This window comes from Lissotriton vulgaris, chromosome 8 (genome assembly GCF_964263255.1).
Source record: "Lissotriton vulgaris chromosome 8, aLisVul1.2, whole genome shotgun sequence".
NCBI lineage: Eukaryota > Metazoa > Chordata > Amphibia > Caudata > Salamandridae > Lissotriton > Lissotriton vulgaris.
Genome location: NC_141696.1, coordinates 1,133,874,013 through 1,133,892,520, shown reverse-complemented (window position 1 = coordinate 1,133,892,520; position 18,508 = coordinate 1,133,874,013). Strand labels below are relative to the sequence as shown.

At 45.3% G+C, this 18,508-nt stretch overlaps 1 protein-coding gene across 1 annotated transcript in view; it reads right to left on the bottom strand.

The window, feature by feature from the left end:
- The window catches only part of SUCLA2 (succinate-CoA ligase ADP-forming subunit beta), a 431,233-nt gene that overhangs the window by 18,785 nt on the left and 393,940 nt on the right, over positions 1–18,508 (bottom strand). Inside the window, exon 10 of the mRNA XM_086934991.1 lies at positions 12,291–12,379. Within this exon, the coding sequence (XP_086791117.1) occupies positions 12,291–12,379 (89 nt within the window). The remainder of the gene's footprint in view (positions 1–12,290; positions 12,380–18,508) is intronic.

Here is an 18,508-nt window from a genome sequence, read left to right as displayed (position 1 = left end):
CATACACCCAAACAGCTACTCCCACACCCATTCAGAGACCCACAAAACCACAGATCCAAACAGCCAGTGAAACATACAGCCACTTAAACAACCACTTACACACTCATACAGCCACCCTTGTCCCCACTCAAAAACCCAGAAAATCGTCACAGCCACCCAGTCACTCACACACCCACTCACTGACCCATGTGGGATTGTCCAAATCCAGGGTTTTTTGGGTCACTGGATCCACTGTAACTCTCAGCACGGCCTCCGTATGAATCTGTCGTGGAGCCAGATCCCAATTTAAAACAAATACACCCAAACCCCCACTTACACAGCCAACCAGAGACCCAGAAAAACACTCACACCTATTTACACAATCATAGAGCCACTAATACCCACTCAGAGACCCAGAACACCACTCACACACCCACAAAACCACACAGCCAGTCACCCACCCACTCACACATTCATGTGTGTGTGTATATATATATATATATATATATATATATATATATATATATATATATATATATATATATATATATATGTATATATATATATATATTCCTTTACTCTCTTCCACCAACCGCTGCTCCACTTTGCCACGGGTGCCTCTTGCCACACGGTGGGGTGCGTTCAATTATCAACAAAACTCAATCCCAATCCTCGGATCGTTTCCCAAAAAAGAGCACTCAAGCCGTATAGCGCAGTTTACATGCCATATTTATTCATAGCATTTTGCAGTTTTTCAAAAGGAGGGTTTAACAAACGTGTTTCGGCGTCTCCGCCTTCGTCAGTATCCAGAACCGCTCAGATGAAGGGGAGCTTCTGAGAGGGACTCGGTGCGACTTTGGCACGTTGATGGAGAACCCCAGCAAATGCAGGAGGTCGGCCGTAGTCTGGAGGTGGGAGACGACTGCCTGGTGGCGAGCCCGCCTTCAACAAGCAGTCGTTGAAATAGGGGGAAGACTGAATTCCCTGATCTGCGCAGACCACCGCCACCACCTTCCTGAACCCACGAGGGGCACTGGTAAGGCTGAAGGGGAGCACAGCAAACCGAAAGTGCTTTTAGCCCACCGTGAATCGCAGGTAATGCCAGTGGGCCGGCAGGACAAGGAGGGGAAAATAAGCGTCCTGCAAGTCCAACGCTACCATCCAGTCTCGAGGGTTGAGGGCAGCCAAGACCTGAGCTAGAGTCAACATCTTGAACTTCTCCTTCCGAATGAAGCGATTGACGTTCCTGAGGTCCAAGATGGGACGCAGCCCCCCTTTCTCTTTCCAAGAGGGCCGTGACTTCCTGCTGGAGAAGCACAACATGGTCCCCCGACATGCGGAGGAACTGAGGTGGCATGGCTGGAGATGTAGTCTCGAAAGGGAGGGTGTAGCCCCTTTGGACGATTTGCAGCACCCACCTGTCCAAGGTAACGGAACGCCAGTGAGGAAGGTGATGGCAAATCCTGCCGCCCACCGGCGTGGGTTGTGCTCCAAAGCTTGGACTAGGTAGGCTTTGAGGCGGATGCTGCGGGAGCGGAGGTGGACTAATCTGCATGCTGGCCCCCTGCCCCACCTCGGCGCGCGCAGAGGTTGGTTCAGCGCAGGCTTCTGGCTGAACGAACGTGTCAGGGTACCCCTTCTGTGGCTACGAAAGGAACAAAAAGCAGACGTGGCCGGGCGCGTGGTGGAGAGACCTAAGGCTTGGCCATAGCCCAGGAGTCCTTAAAACGCTCCAGCGCACTATCTGCCTTATCGCCAAATAGGCGAGTACCATCAAAGGGCATGTCCATAAGAGAACTTTGAACATCCCCCGAAAAACCAGTGGACTGCAACCAGGCGTGGCGACGGAGGGACACTGTCGTGGAAAATCGCACTACCCAGTCTGTCCGCGGTGTCCAGTCCACACCTGATGGCGAACTTTGCTACATCTTTCCCCTCAGCAACAGCTTGGGAAAGCACTGTCCGAGCCTCCTCCTGACACTGATGCAGCACCTGCGCAACCGTGTCCCACACAGCACGGGAATAGCGGCCCAAGAGGCATGCGGAGTTCACCGATCGCAGCCCTAAGCTGGCAGATGAAAACAGTTTCTTGCCGAACTGTTCCAGCTTCTTGGATTCCTTATCTGGCGGAGCGGTAGGGAATGCGCTTAGGGAAGTGGACACCTGGATGACCAGGCTCTCCGGGGTTGGGTGGGTGGACAGAAAAGCAGGGTCACCCGGGGCCGGGCGATGGCACTGGGCCACATTCTTATCCATGGGAACCCCAGTGGCTGGTCTAGACCAGGTGCCCATGAAGACGTCAGTTAATGCCTCACTGAACGGAAGCAGGGCTTCCAAAGAGCTTGTCGACAGCTAAAGTACTTCAGTGAGGAGATTAGTCTTGAGGGTCACTGTAGGCAGGTCAAGGGACTCAGCTGCTCTACGGAGCACCATAGTGTATGTGGCGCCTTCCTCCATAGCCACATCAGGAGGAGAAAGAAAACCAGGGTCAGAGGAGAGGTCAAGGCCACCAGCATCCTCTAGCTCTTCTTTCCATTCCTGTTCTGACCCACTCTGCCGTGCGAGAGGGTCCTCGGACCCCTCTAAGTCGTCCTCTTTCTCCACTGCCCGTGGAACAGGCTGAGACGGTGGGGGAGGGACAGGGGAATACAAATGGTTGAACGGAATGGCGCCGGTTCGGCTCTGTGTCCCAATCAAGGTCCCAACCTGGAGCAAAATTGTCCGGGAACCCGGGCAAGGGCAATGGTGGAACGAACGGAACCCACTGTGGTGCCGGAGCTGCCGGTGGAGGTCCCTGTTGCACCGGGGCTGGAGCCGCCGGCTGCACTGGCAGCGGAGCCGGCGGAAAGGGGCGGCGCTCAACTGGGACCGCGGGGGCCGAAGATGCACCGGTGGGAGCCGGAGGCCTGAAGAGGCGGTCCATGGCTGCAAGAAAATCTTGCACCTGGGCAGGATTCGCCGACGGACCCGAATAAGGTAACTAGGCCGCGGGAGTGACAGGCTCTAAAGGAGCGGCAAGGGTGGTACCCCCGGGCCCCTCGTGTCCGCAGACCGACGGGGGGACGTCTGAGAGCGGAAACGCTGCTTCAACTTCTTCTTATGACTTCCCTTACCTGATCCAGAGTGTGAAGACTTCGACCCCAGGGGGGGACGATGACTATGGCTCCACGAGCAGTTCCTCGAGTGACCCCTGGACCTCAAACGGTGCGGAGACGACTGCCGGGCCTCCAGTACATTATGGGACCGCTCCCGCAAGGCCTTGGGAGCCATGGCCAGACAGTCGGAATATGACCGGGAGTCATGGTCGCGCTCCAGACAGTAGAGATAGACGCCATGGGGATCGGCCACCGACACAGTACGGAGACAGGCCCACAGGATTTAAAGCCAGGCATCCCTACGTGGCACCAGGAGTCAAAGACTCAAAAATGGAAGACAAAAGTCTCAAAAGTTTAGTCAAATAGTGACTAGGGTACGTGCTATAACCGGATTTGAGCTTGCTGGCGTGGAAAAAGAAAGAACGGACGTCAGTGTGCATGGGTGGTGCCCAAGTAGTCTCCTTGACGGTATCTCGGTGCATACGACGCCAGCCGAGCTGCACAACGCCACCTTCCGAAGCGCAGGGGTATTGCTGATGAAAACTTTCCAGATCCAGTCTGAAGCCTGGGGATATTCTAAGGTAAGTTATCTATCACTAACTTTTTCAGATATTCGTTTTCACTTCTATGGTGGGGAGCTGTAAATCTAGAACGTCTGTCGCATAACAGAGAAGGAGATGCGTTCCTCTGTGGTAGGATATGCGGGAGACACAAGGCCTGCATCTGGAGAAATATACAGTCCACTAGCATCTTTATGCTCTTCATACCAGTTTTCCTAATGGTGGAACATAGTCGCCCCCATCATCATAGTTATCATTATCCTGAATCAGACCCGAAAAGATTGTGCAAAGATTGTGCCCCACAATGAGGTAAGCGCAATATATAAGTATCAGAAGGATTGCCTAATGGCTGCGTGCCAATTGGACGACATCAATGGACTTAAAAATTCAGGGAGTGCCAAGACCAAAATTTGAATTGCCTACAATGGAGATCGGAAGCGAGACTAGGTGGCACGGTGATGCCCTTGTTTCTTCTCTGAAGTCAGAGTGGCAGGAAGGGGCAGATTCTCGCTTCAACTTCTTATGCTTTTTCTTGAACTTACGTGAAGACTTCGACTGTGACTTCTGGAGCGAGAATTGTATTTGGCCACAGAAAGTTTGGCCTCAAGGTCCCGTATGACTTTTGGATTCATCTAGGAGCAGTTGCCACAGGCCCTGTAGCTGTGCTCCACCCCAGGAACTTTATTTCAAATTCTGTTTATTGGATTTTCTAGATTGATACAAGAATACCGTACAAATGCAACACATTATCAAAGTAAGCCAAGAGTTACAGAGATCACATGTAGGTTACAGCTATGTCCCGAGTTCTGTGGCGTAAAAAACATATTGATAGTTACACTTGCATCTTGTTGCATTTAGTATTCTACAATCTTCCGTCAATCCTCCCTCTGGAGAGAGGAACATAGAAAGGAAACTTAATATACCTAAAAAAAACAACCAAAACCTTGATGTCAGGGTGCAAATGATAATGAGGTGACCATGAGGGCTGGGCGCCGGGACCCAAGGTAAAGCATCATCCTAACTGCCCCAGGTACTTTAAACAGACTTTGTGAGGGTCTGTCACAGCATCTGTTTGCAAATGTCCTTGCAGGGTTTAAACCCTGTCCTCTCAAAGGGTTTGCATTTTCCCTTGCACACTAGATAATTCTGTGAAGAAAGTAATGGTCAAAAGACCAAGGAGAAGCTCTGGATCTTCGTCTGAAAGCAAAGAACGAAAGGAACTAATGTCAGTGTGCATGAGTGGTGCTTACATTAGACTTCGCTCATTACTTCTGGAGCAGAACAATGTCAATGTGGAGACGCAAAAGGCCACTTTCCGGCATGCAGGAGTACTATTTTCAAAACGTCCGGATTCAGTAGAATTCCTGGGGAATATTCAAATATTCATAATTTGAGCTTAGAAGTATCCATCAGAAAATACTATGTCTGGGAAGCAGAAGGTTGCGAGAAAGAATGGAAAATCTGGACCATCTCTGTTCAGGAGGCTTTGTTTACCCTTTCATTAGCTCTTACCTTCCAATATTTTTGTTGTTGTTTTGTGAGCCTAAACCATCATAATTAAACAGAAAACCCTGATATTGCACTGTTTTGCTTCCTGGAGTTCGTGTCGATCGTCAGAGGGTTCATTTATAGACTTAAGCAAGATCACAAGATAACTCCCTTAGACAGGGTTGGATAGTTTTCTATACTACCGTCTTAGAATAGCTAATATAATAAATACCCCTACTTCCCCTCTGGAGCCTTCCACTTTTAAATCACTGACACTTAATACCTGCAATAGCTCCTACAGCTCTCAACAAGAGGGTGCCCCGATATGCATGTAATATGCAGGGTATAGCTGGAACATGGAGTTAATGTTCCCGGTGTTGAAGAAAGAACGGGGATATTGCTGTTGACAAAATGGGGTTTTGTCATTCGACAGCAAGCTACTTATGTTACACTTCTGCTATCTACGTAGGATATACCATACTCTGCTGAATCTGCAGACGTGTGGCTTTGGAGAGAGCTCCATGTATCTGAGATCAGAGTCCCTATAGTCATGGATTCTGCACCTGGCCTGGACATGTACTACAATACACCAATACTGGCAGGATGTGGGACGCACTATCACTGAATTGATTGGCACGTCACTTATGCTAGAACCCTAAAGAATTGTTAAGGCTCATACCTAAAACATATAGGAAATGTGCAAAATACACACTGCTGGCCACAAAGCAGGCTGGTGAACACTGGGCCATGGCCGAGACTAAGCTCTCTGATAACGGTTAGTAGATCCATCTACTGCAACAAGCAATTGGAAACATGTGCTGAGATGCAAGCTATAAATGTCCACCCCAAGGATATTTGGGAGTCCGTACATGAGTACCTAACTAGACATGACTGGGTACTAGATAACTGACCCACCCCCAGACCCACCCCCTCCCTCGATGGAATAAAATGTTGGAAGACAGGTAGATGCTTATTTCCTGTGTGTACATCATAAAACCTGCTTTATAAACTGTACCATGAGGGCATTTTAGTTTCATGGCATTGACAATGTGGTTTGGAGGTATGAAGAGGGTAATACTTGCATGGCTAAATGTTAACCTTTGATGCATGAAGTGATGAGTTTACTGGTGGTGCGGTAATATGTGATGTGCAGTAGGCTAGTGATGGTGGAATATCGTATATATTTGGAAAATTGTTAAATAATAAAAAAAGCTACAGATGTAAATTGCAAACCTATATAGCCATACTTCAGAATCCTAACTAGAGTGCTCCTGCAAACAGCTCGTATCTCTATGTCTGCACCATGTACTCATGCACTGAAATGTTGCCTTCTCCAATTCAGATATGATTCAACTCACTCTCTTTTAGTAGAGCTCCATCTATTGTACAACTCAATATATCAATTGGTTTCATAAAAGATCTGCATCTCAATTTGAATGAATATGTCAACAAACTTGACCTGTTAAAGAAAATCGATTTCTCTATTGCCTCACTGACTTAAGACAACAGTACAAGCGCTTGTACTTTCCCACCATGACAGAGGCAAACCTGTGTTAGCAGCCATTCTCTAGGCCAAAGCTGCGCGCGCTTAAGACAACACCTATGCAGCACCATGCCTCCTCTACAAAACCAAATCTAACCGAACCTAAATTCACTCCAGAGGCTACCATTAGAGCAGGAAGCAACTTCAAAATAGCATGTATAATCCAAAAACTAACCAATCTAGACTCTCACCCTACCTAAAGAAAAAGTTGGCAACCAAGGGAGATGAAATAATTAAGAGAGGCATATTAATCCTCCAAGATAAAATTCCAAAAACAAAGAAAAGCAAAACATTTGACAAGGACTTCTTTTACTTATCTTCACTTCTCTCAGATTGCTGAAACTATCGGATTCAACTGAGATCGTCTCTCCTTCAGGAAGAAAGGTGAAGACTCACTTGTTCAAATTGCATGAACAAGACTGATATTATCTTCCCCACTGATTTACACCTACACTTATAACGTTCCTTTATATAAGCCCTTCGCACGGATATCCTCCAATTTTACAGTCAGAAGGTTCTGACATTATAATTCTCTCTCTCATCTCCCAGTATGTTACACCATTCTGTGTACCTATGTTATGGTATATATATATATATATAAAGCACTCCCCTACCCTTGTGGCCAGATCTTGCTCAATAATTACCTCAATAAATAATTCGCTATTTGTACACTGCGAGTAGATACGCAAACCACTATTATCGAAAAGTACTGGAGCTTACGAAGACACTCTTTGTGCAACATAATTCCATGGCTACTGAACAAGATTTACATTGCTGGGGCGCAACAACCTAAAAATTCTTAAACTGCCAGAAGGAAAAGAAGGGACAGACTTAAAGGCGTTTGTAGTGCAGCTACTGAAGAAAGAGCTAGCACTAGAAGAAGATGAGGAAAGTCTGGCTCGGGACATACAACGGATACATCGAGATCCTTTTAGGTTGAATCCTGACCGGGCTAAGCCAAGAAAAATTTTGATTAATTTCGCGACCTATTCATTAAAAGAAAAAATTTTGTCATTTGCTTTGAAAAAAAAATCTATTTTAATAGATGGAATATCGGTTGATATAAGGTCAGATCTGTCACCAGCTACAGCAAATAGGCAGTGGGAGATGGGAAAGCGGTTGGCGCCATTAAGGGAGCTAGGAGCTACGGCTCAATTAAAATTTCCAGCCTTTCTTAAAGTTATGTGGCACAACAAAATGTATAACTTTCGAACGGTGGAGGAGGTAGATGCCTTTTTGGATGTTGCAAGGGGATAAGGCTTTCGACCATAACAATTTGTAAATTTAAGGGACACCACCACTCAGACATCCACAGGCCTAGGCCATGGGAGTAATGGTTGGGTTTTCCGGGGTGGGAAGGGAGAGTAGGGAGAGGGGTGGGATAAGGGAAAGGGAGAAAACTATAAAAAATATTCCTCATGAGCAGTCTTGCTGTGACTTAAACAGGAAGAAGAAATGGGCAGCATATGGCAAGTATGATAACTATAATGACCAGGGCCAGAGATAAGGAGTTAAGGTTCCTTAGCTGGAATGTTAATGGGCTCCGAGTTAAATCTAGAAGACAGCTGATTCTGAAATATTTGGAGGATTCATCCGCACAGATCATCATCTTGCAGGAAACGCATTTAACACAAAGGGAAAGTAAGGAGATTTTTAGCACCCAAAAATGGATAGCAAACGCTATTTATACATCCCAAGACTTGGTCACAAAGGGGGTAGCCATTCTGATAAGGAAAGGATCCGACATAGTAGTCGAAAACAGTGTAGTAGATAGTAGAGGAAGATGGGTGATTTGCAGCTTGCGACTTTCGGGTGAAACGTTAATAGTAGTGGGTTACTACGGTCCGAATATAGATGATCCCGCAGTCTTAGAGAAAGTTGAATTGGAGGTATTGGATTTACCTGGCAAAGTAATCATGGCAGGGGATTTTAACACGGTACTAGATGGGAAGATGGATAGGGCAGGTAATTCTAGAGCAATAACAAATATTAAAATGACTGCCAAACTTAAGTCAATGATGGGGCAACTTGGGCTTTGTGACATTTGGAGATGTAAATTTCCACAACAGTCAGGGTTTACCTTCTACAACAAAAAATATAAACACAACTCAAGGATAGATTTTTTTTTGGTTGATAGTAGATTGAGAGAGAGGGTTACGGATGTAGCTCATTTAGGGGCGCATCTATCAGATCACTCAGGGGTAAGTCTAAATCTGAGTTTGGTAGAAGAGAAAATCACTTCAGTTTGGAGATTAGACCGGACAATTTTAGCAGATACAGAAATCTTAGAGACTCTTAAAGAAGAGATACAAGTTTTCTTACAAGTAAATGTGAGTTCAGCCAGGGACGACATAGTATGGGAAGCATGCAAGGCATTTATGAGAGGCAGAATGGGAGTTCAGGGTGCAAAGAGAAGAAGATTGTATTATAGCCAGGTATCTAAGTTAGAAGAAGAGATTCGAGAGTGCGAAATGAACCGGATTCCCCAGGATGATACTACTTTAGATGGTCCTTGTAATAAAAAACTTTTAGACCTAAAAGTCCAGCTAACTGCGATACTTGCACGACGAGTCAAAGAAAGATGGGAAGCTAGCAGGTTGGCACATTTTTCATATGGGGAGGGATGTGGCAAGCTACTAGCCTGGAAAGCTAAGAAAGATGTCGTACGCAATCATATTAAAGAGATTAAAAAACCAGGCACAGATCAAATTATATCGGAAAATAAATTGATGGTAAAAGCATTTCAGGAGTATTTCACGAAGGTATATGCAGAAGATTTGTGTCCAGATATAGGGGAGATTGAGCCCTGGCTATCTTTAATGAAACCATTATCAGATGAGGATATGAGGGGGCTTAATAAGGAAATCACTCAGGAGGAGCTGATGAAAGTTATTAAAGATAGCAAGAGAGGGAAAGCCCCTGGACCAGATGGTCTACCTGCAGAAGCCTATAAAGCTCTTGATACTACATTGGTCCCTACTCTTTGTCATTTATATAATAAAATATTTCGGGGGGAAGTGAAAATCCCAAACTCTTGGAATGAGGCAAATATTATTCTAATTCTGAAGCCAGGGAAATCCCCAAAAAATATGGATGCGTATAGGCCAATTTCGCTTTTAAACTGCGACTATAAATTCTATACAAAAATATTGGCTGATCGGCTCGGTAAAATAATCCATAAATTAATACATGAAGATCAAAGAGGCTTTATTAAGAAGAGGTATTTAAAAGATCTTACCTATTCTTTGATAGGCATGATAGATTTAGCCTCTAAGTATGATTATCCCTTGGCAGCGATAGCATTAGACGCTGCCAAGGCTTTCGATCGTGTTAATTTTGTTTATTTAAAAACTCTTCTGCAATATCTCAATCTAGGAGATAAATTTACCCACTCCATTTTCTCACTATATAGTGCTCCGACTTCACGTGTACTTATAAATGGCACTCTTACATCTCCCATAAGGGTAATGCGGGGTACCCGGCAAGGATGCCCCTTATCACCTTTACTCTTCAATATATATATAGAACCCTTAGCCTGTAAAATTAGAGAATCAGAAGAGATACCCCCTTTTGCAGTAATGGACTGGTCAAAGAAACTGGGTTTATATGCGGACGACATTATTGTTTATTCTACTAATTTAGTAAGTTCGTTGGAAAATCTAGTAAAAATAACAAAAGATTTTGGTAGGATCTCTGGTTACCAGCTAAACCAAGGAAAGACTGAGATAATGACTTGGAATCTCGACACAAGTACTGTAAAAACAACAGCAGAAATGAGATATCTTGGTGTTAGGATTACACAGAAGATTGAGGACTTGGCTAAAACTAATCTTGACAGAGTAAAAAAAGAGGTTGGAGATTTGCTAAAGGGCTGGATGAATATACCGCTGTCGATATATGGGAGATCTAATCTAGTAAAGATGATGATTATTCCAAAAATTACCTTTTTGTATTAAGCTATTCCATTATGTTTTAAAAAGGAATGGTTGGCGAAAATACAAAGCATGATAATTTCATTTATTTGGGCATCTAAATCCTCTCGAATTTCATGGAGGAAATTACGAAGAAGCGTAAATAAAGGAGGATTGGCGGCTCCTGATCTACAAATATATGCATGGGCTTTTTGTTTGAAAAATTGCAGGATGTTATTGGGTTCTCTCGTTTATTCACAGATAGGTGAATTGTTTAAGATAATGCTGAAAGTATCGGGTTATCATGAGTTTGGTTACTTATATAAGTTTGGAGACCCTAAGTTTTTTAAAAAAGTGAAACTCAAGACTCTGAAAGATCTGGCTGAGACTTGGTACAAAATAAGAAAAATTACTAAGATTCCTTATCTTAGTTACATGGCTCCAATATGGGAATCACCGGGAGCGCCGACCTGGACAAGAGATGCGTTAGCTTCAAACTTGATAAAGGAGCCAGATCTACAAAGATGGAGAGATCTATTTCAAGATGGAAGACTAATTTCATGGAGTTTATGTCAGCAAAATTGGGGCTTAGTTTTCTCAAGATACAAGTATGTACAAATTCAAAGTTGGGCAAACCACGCTGTATCAGAGATTGGACAGGAAAATGAATTTGAACTAAAACTGGAACGAGAGGTCTTTAAGAAGGAAGTTGCTTGCTGGTACTGGCAAATATTGGAGAAGGAGGATGGGATATTTGATCTACCAGAGACCCTGTGGAAGAATAGCTTGCCAAGGATTGCTACAGAAGACCAATGGCAAGTAACTATGAGCATGCTATATAGAATTGTTAAACCTGCCAATCTAAGGCGAAATGTTTTATTTACTATCCACAGGGCATACTGGTCCCCCTACAGGCTTTCCAAATTTAAGAATGGAGGATTGGTGGAATGTTCAAAATGCAAAGCCCCAAATGTTGATGACCTCCATATGTTTGTATCATGCCCGAATATCAAAAAATTTTGGATTGACGTAAGTAACTCCCTCTCCAAATCACTGAATCAACCCATTGAGGTAAGCCCCGAATTAATTATTTCTGGGAGATATGATTTGCAAAATAGAGTTTTGGGTAACAATGTAAGACTCATCTTTTATGCTATGTTACTAGCACGTCGGGAGATATGTAAGTTATGGGTCTCACCACTCAGTCCAACTTTATTGGACTGGATACTAGCTATGAGATATACAGCAAAGTTAGATATGTTAGATACCTCTAAAAGGAATAGAGGTTTTTGGATACCCTTCCTGCTAAATTTTGGTTAAAGTTATATTTATGTTGAAAGTCCTATGATTAAGCCCGTGCCTGTCTCGCTGGTATTTGGAATCGATAGCAAGGAATAGAGATGGTGGAGAATACACATCTTGGGTCAGATGGTCAAGAAGGAGCTTTGAGAGGGGACCAGACTCAAAAATATGTGCGGTTCACGCCCCATTACTCTAGACCAGCCCAAGAGACAATAACAGCCCAGAGGTCGGAAAGTAACAAAGATATGGGCGGCAAGACGGCAAATGAGGATAAAAAAAAAAAAAAAAAAAAAAAAAAAAAAAAAGATTTACATTGCTGCAACATGTCATTTCTGTACTTTCAAAATACATAGAACATATATACCATACTATGATGTGCAACTGTTTGTATTAAAAAGTGATTCTTGCTTACCATTTTAGCAGCTTCATCAAGGTCATCACAAGCAAGGATTTTGAGGCCACTGTCTGTTATCAGGGCTTTAGCATCATCAACTCGTGTACCTTGAGTGGAAGGTAAAAACAATTTTTTTAAACATAATACATGCAGCAAACCATTCATTATTGCAACTTTCACATTCATTAAATTAAGCACCTCTCAGTATATATTTTTTTTGAGAAACACAAATGTGAGGCCGTCAGATACTGCTTCTAGTAGCGTTTTCAATCCAACTGTATATTATCCTCAACAAAAATATCTCAAAAAAATTAAATTATGACGATTAGGTGATCAACGCAAAACACACAAGAAAGCAAGAGAGACAATTTAAGGGGAGAGATTAGAGAGAAATATAGATTATGTCAGATTGATATTCAACTAAAGCTCCAAGATGCTGGTTAGGAGCTTTTCAGATATGAACTGGTGACCTACATGTCAAATTAGTATCAGTCTCAGTACAATCTCTGAAAGAAGAGTTTTCAGCTCCAATTTCAAAGATTTCAAACTTCAAAGATTTCTGAGACTCGCCTGAGAAAATGTAATTGCTTCACCACTTGGAATCCAAACTTAGTTCAGTCATCTATTGTTTCTTCTTGAGTTTAAACAAGTTAGATGCGCTGGGTAAGAAAAGAGTTACTCACCTGTAACAATAATTTGAAACTTAATACTACTTCAATTCACACGCTGTGTATTATTCCACAATCTAGGGTTAGAAACCGAAACACGAAGAAAAAGGAAATGTTACTTACTTGTAATCCTAGTTCTGGATCGTGGTTATACTCATTGATGTCATGAACACAGAATGGTCCTGGAACCCGAAACACTTCTTTATATATATTCTTCTGGCATTGGAGGTAGCCACCTCAGTGATGAACAGTCTGGTGACACTTCCATAAATCTATTTCGGGCCATCTTTAACTGCATTTTATCTGTAGAAAACTACAGCAATATAAGCAGGATACTAAACCACATTGCAGGATTTAACGTTGAAATGTGCCATACAATAAAAAAAAGCGTAAAACCTGCTGTAACTACAGAGACAAGTGAAGGGAAAGATGCCTGTCATTAGCTATATGAATTACACTGAGCCAGCAGTTCCATTACCTAGCCTGCACTGTACCGTACTTTAACAAAGGTTAAAGGGATGTTCTACCTCCCTTTTTAAATTAATATAATAGCATTAACATATACATTGTTATATTACATTGACAGTCAGGGAGAAAGGAGAGTTATTCATGACTTCAGTATAAAGCAGAACTAAGATCACAAGTAGATATTTCCTTCTGCATTGTAGTATTTGCACTGATAGTTATGAGTGTAGAATAGAGTAGCAAGCATATGTGTTCATTGCGGCGGACACTACAAGTAATAAACATATATGTGTACAAGCAAGATTCACAGAAAGAAAAATCTTTAGGGTAGGCTAATTAAATATTTTTATTTTCAGTTGCTTAGCCCACTATTGTATCTGTTCTACAATCTTCATCTGTACAGTAATGTCTAGGGAATGTATGAAAGGATTTTCAAGTTGCTCCCTTACATGTTTCTGAAAGAGGAACATTCTTGACTCAAGTGGCCGTTGCCACATTGCTTCTAGTGGAATGCTCTTTTAGTCTACCAGATAAGTGTATTTGCTAACTGGTACTAGCAGGTAATATAGGATACCATCCAGTGGGTTATGGTTTGCTTGCATGAAGCTAATCCTGTTTGGAGAGGACCAAAATGTAGTCTTCCTAATGGATTCGGTTTTGCCTAAACGATGTCTTATAACTCTTTCCAAATTGCAAGAGTATAGTGATCTCTCAGCTAGTGAAGTAGGATTAGGAAACAAGATTGTAAGAAAAAGATTGATTTATATGAAAATCTGATAGAAAAGATAGCTGTGTTCTTAAAACTACTTTGTTGTGATGAAAGTCTAAATAAGGCTCAATGGATGATACAGCCTGCAATTCACCGACTGTTCTTGATGCAATTGCGACTAAGGAAGCAACTTTCCATGAAAGGTGCTACAATGTGGGTTTATCAATAGGCTCGAAGGAAGGAGCATGATTTTATAACGAAATAATTTTATCTCCTATTGGGAATCAGGCCATCCTATTCGAGGATAGACTTTCTTTAACCCTTTCAAAACGTCTCTGGGGAATGGAATCATGAAAAAAAATTGATTTGTTCCTTTACAATAAGCTGTTATAGCTGCCAAGAGCACTTTTATGTTATGTTATGTTATGTTATATTAATTTATTATGCGCACAGATACTCCAGCCAAGGAGCGTCCCGGCGCAGAGACAAGGTAGAACATAACACAACAGGAGAGTGAAAAACATAAAAGCAGCTAAAACAGGAATGTTTTTATAGCCCTCCGGAAAGTCAAGAGGTCCTCCATCAGACGGATTTCAACAGGAAGGGAGTTCCATGCTGACGCGGCCTTTACACTGAACGAGCGGCCTCCCATGCGACTGAGCCTGAATCTGGGGACCACAGCAAGGGCCAAGCCCTGGGAACGGAGGGTACGGGTGGGAACGTAAAAGGAGAGACAGCTAGATAAGATTTCCGGGCCTATACCTCTCAGAATCTTAAAGGCAAGGCACAGAACCTTAAAGAGGATGCGCTTCCTTACAGGGAACCAATGTAGGGAACGAAGGACACCTGCCACCGAGCTGAATCTGGGCAGTCCGACAATCGCCCTCGCCGCAGCATTCTGAACCCGCTGCACACGGGTTAACTCGGCCTGGTTGGCCCCAGCCAGAAGAGAGCTGGCATAATCCAGGCGGGAGATGATAGTTGCCTGGATCACCAGCTGCCTGGTCGGGGCGTCAAAGAACTTGAGAACAGGTCTCAAGCCCCTTAGCAGTCCGAAACAACAGGCCGCAGTTTTTTTGGTGTGCCCTACAAAGGAGAGGCCCGCATCCAGCCAAACCCCCAGGTTTTTTACCTCCGATACCGGGGTCGGAGTGGGTCCCAGCTCTGAGGGCCACCATTGGTCACCCCACAACTCCACTCCCTTACCGACAACCATCACCTCCGTTTTTGTGGCATTTAGCTGGAGACAGTTGCCTGTCAACCAGCTAGCCACCGCCTTCAGTCCAGACTGAAACCTGGGGGCCTCAATCTCCGCATCCCCGCTGAGAGTAACCGCCAGCTGTGTGTCGTCGGCATATGAGACCAGGGTTAGGCCCCACTGCCTAGCGACATCAGCCAGCGGTCTCACGTAAAGGTTGAACAACGTGGGACTCAACGAGGACCCTTGCGGAACCCCCATGGCCAGCGGTTGGAAATTGGACTTGAAGGGAGGGATGGCAACACAGAAGGAGCGGTCATCTAGAAAGGAGCGGAACCATTGCAACACCTGGCCGCCAATGCCAGTCTCCTCAAGCCGATGCAGGAGGATGCTGTGGTCTACCATGTCAAAGGCGGCGCTAAGGTCTAATAATATGAGCGCCGCCATCTGACCAGCATCCAACCTTGCACGGAGATGTTCCACCATCACAAGTAACGCGGTCTCTGTGCTGTGACCGGCACGAAATCCGTTTTGTGTGGGGTCGAGGACATTGGTCCGTACAAGATGTTCAGACAGGGCCAGATTGACATGGGCCTCTGTAATCTTGGCTGGCCAGGGTAGCAACGAAATGGGGCGATAACTTTCGGGCTTGGACGGGTCCAGGGAGGGCTTTTTGATAATTGGGGACACCACAGCTTGCTTCCACTTAGCTGTAACTACTCCCGTTTCCAAGGAAAGGTTGACAAGGGAACATACAGCTGCACGTCCCATAAAAGCCTGATCTCGAAAGAGAGCAGGCCTTACTGGATCAGATGGAGATCCAGATTTGACTTGCAACGCAAGTTTGTCAAACCCGTCCAAGGTGAGGGGGGGAAGACAAGCAGAGTAGTCTGATGGTGGGTCCCACTGGTGCTTTCCCGACCGGACCCTATGCTAGGGAATGTCCGATAGATAGCTTGGACTTTCCCCAGGAAATAAGAGGCAAGGGATTCACAGTGGGAAAGGGAACTTATGGTCGTAGAGGTAGTCCGCTTTGCCATGAGATCTTTTACGGCCTTAAAAATGGCTTTCGACGGATTAGTACTATTCCGGAATTCTGCGGCATTAAAAGCCGCTCGAGCTTGACAGATAGCCCGATGGTAGAGCTTGACGGACCTGGCATATGCAGCTTTTAAATCAGCCCCATAGGTCTTCCTCCAGGCCCGAAGGGCGCCATCGTACCAGGGACTCGACTCTCTAGAGTTGATTTTAGTCGATACAATGGGTATCAGAGAGTCCAAGGCCCTAGTGATCCAGGAACAGAAGAGGTCATACCCCTTTTCTACATCCGTCAAAGGACCCAGCGGCTCCTCTAATAGAAGACGATGGAAGTCTTCTTAATTAAGTTTCTTCCAGGCCCTCTTCTGAACCCGTCTAGCCGAGGAGATGGAAGGGGTGGCTGAGACAGGGCAAAGGATGGACACCAAGAAGTGGTCTGTCCATTCCACCGGCAAGATAGAGGTGATTTTAGTCCCCAGCAGATTGGTAAACAAGGGATCTAAAATATGCCCCCCCGAATGGGTAGGCTGGGAGACCAACTGGGAAAGTTGAAAGGCCTCTAGGTCAGAGGAGATGGAACGCACTGTCAGGCCTGCGAGGGTGTCGAAATGCAGATTCAAATCACCCATGATGGAAAAGTTGGCACAATCTGCGACCAAAGGGCCAACAATGTCGGGGAAAGCATTTCTAAACACCACATCGCTGCCGGGCGGACGATAGACGACCATCCCGGAAAGCGTGAATTCAGGGCTGACAGAGACCTTGAACAAGGCACTTTCGCACCCAGGGATATTTAGGGCACTCCAGACACAGGAATAAGTGGACCTTACTACTAAAGCTATACCCCCACCTCTGGACGCCCTATTCAAGGTGTACATAGAATAGCCGGGTGGGCAGGCAAGATTTGAAATAGCGGTGTCCGTATCCTGTAGCCAAGTTTCAGTCATGGCAAATATGTCCGGAGCTTCCTCCTCAATAAGGTCAAAGATGTTCTGATAATGTTTCAGCGCAGACCTGACATTCAGGTTCAGGATCCGCAAGGAGGAAGGAAGATCTGCAGTACGGCGGGTCGCCGGGAAATTAGTACTAGGGAGAGGACTCGGAGAGTCGAGAGCCCACCCATTGCAAGGGCAATGGTACGGGCCTCGCAATGGATGTACCGGTGGAAGGGTACAACTACGGCTTACCTGACCAATTGCAAACAGGCACTCCCGCGAATAGGACAGCATGGCGGCAGTAAGAAGGAGTATTAGTCGTTAACCAGAGTCCCACGACGTCCAGCGCGTCCTTAGCGTGGACGGGCGCAGACGGGCAGGACTCTGGCACGACTCCGGCCACGCGAGGACACGCCCGCTGCGCAATCCCGCTGCGCTAGGGGAGGAGCTTTAAATAGGTGTTCCCAGGCGGCACATGCGCACTCAAGCGCTAGCAGATGGAAACGCCTCACTCCACTCACCCCACTCCAAAATGTCCGCAAAAAACGAGCAGGGCACCCACCCCAGGACCAGACCCGCCCAAACGGCGGTGAAGGGGCACAATTTATGGTGCAAGTAAGGGGCAATTTTAAAAAGGGTCAAAATGACCAAAACCAACAGAAATAATAGAAAACGTTTTTAAAACAGCAGTTTTACTGCAAAAACGCGCGAAGCGCTCTCGCAGCAGCAGCTACCTTGTCAGGGGCTGAGAACAGGAGGGACTCGCCCTAAATAGGTGTTCCCAGGCGGCACATGCGCACTCAAGCGCTAGCAGATGGAAACGCCTCACTCCACTCACCCCACTCCAAGATGTCCGCCAAAAACGAGCAGGGCACCCACCCCAGGACCAGACCCGCCCAAACGGCGGTGAAGGGGCACAATTTATGGTGCAAGTAAGGGGTAATTTTAAAAAGGGTCAAAATGACCAAAACCAACAGAAATAATAGAAAACGTTTTTAAAACAGCAGTTTTACTGCAAAAACGCGCGAAGCGCTCTCGCAGCAGCAGCTACCTTGTCAGGGGCTGAGAACAGGAGGGACTCGCCCTAAATAGGTGTTCCCAGGCGGCACATGCGCACTTAAGCGCTAGCAGATGGAAACGCCTCACTCCACTCACCCCTCTCCAAGATGTCCGCCAAAAATGAGCAGGGCACCCACCCCAGGACCAGACCCGCCCAAACGGCG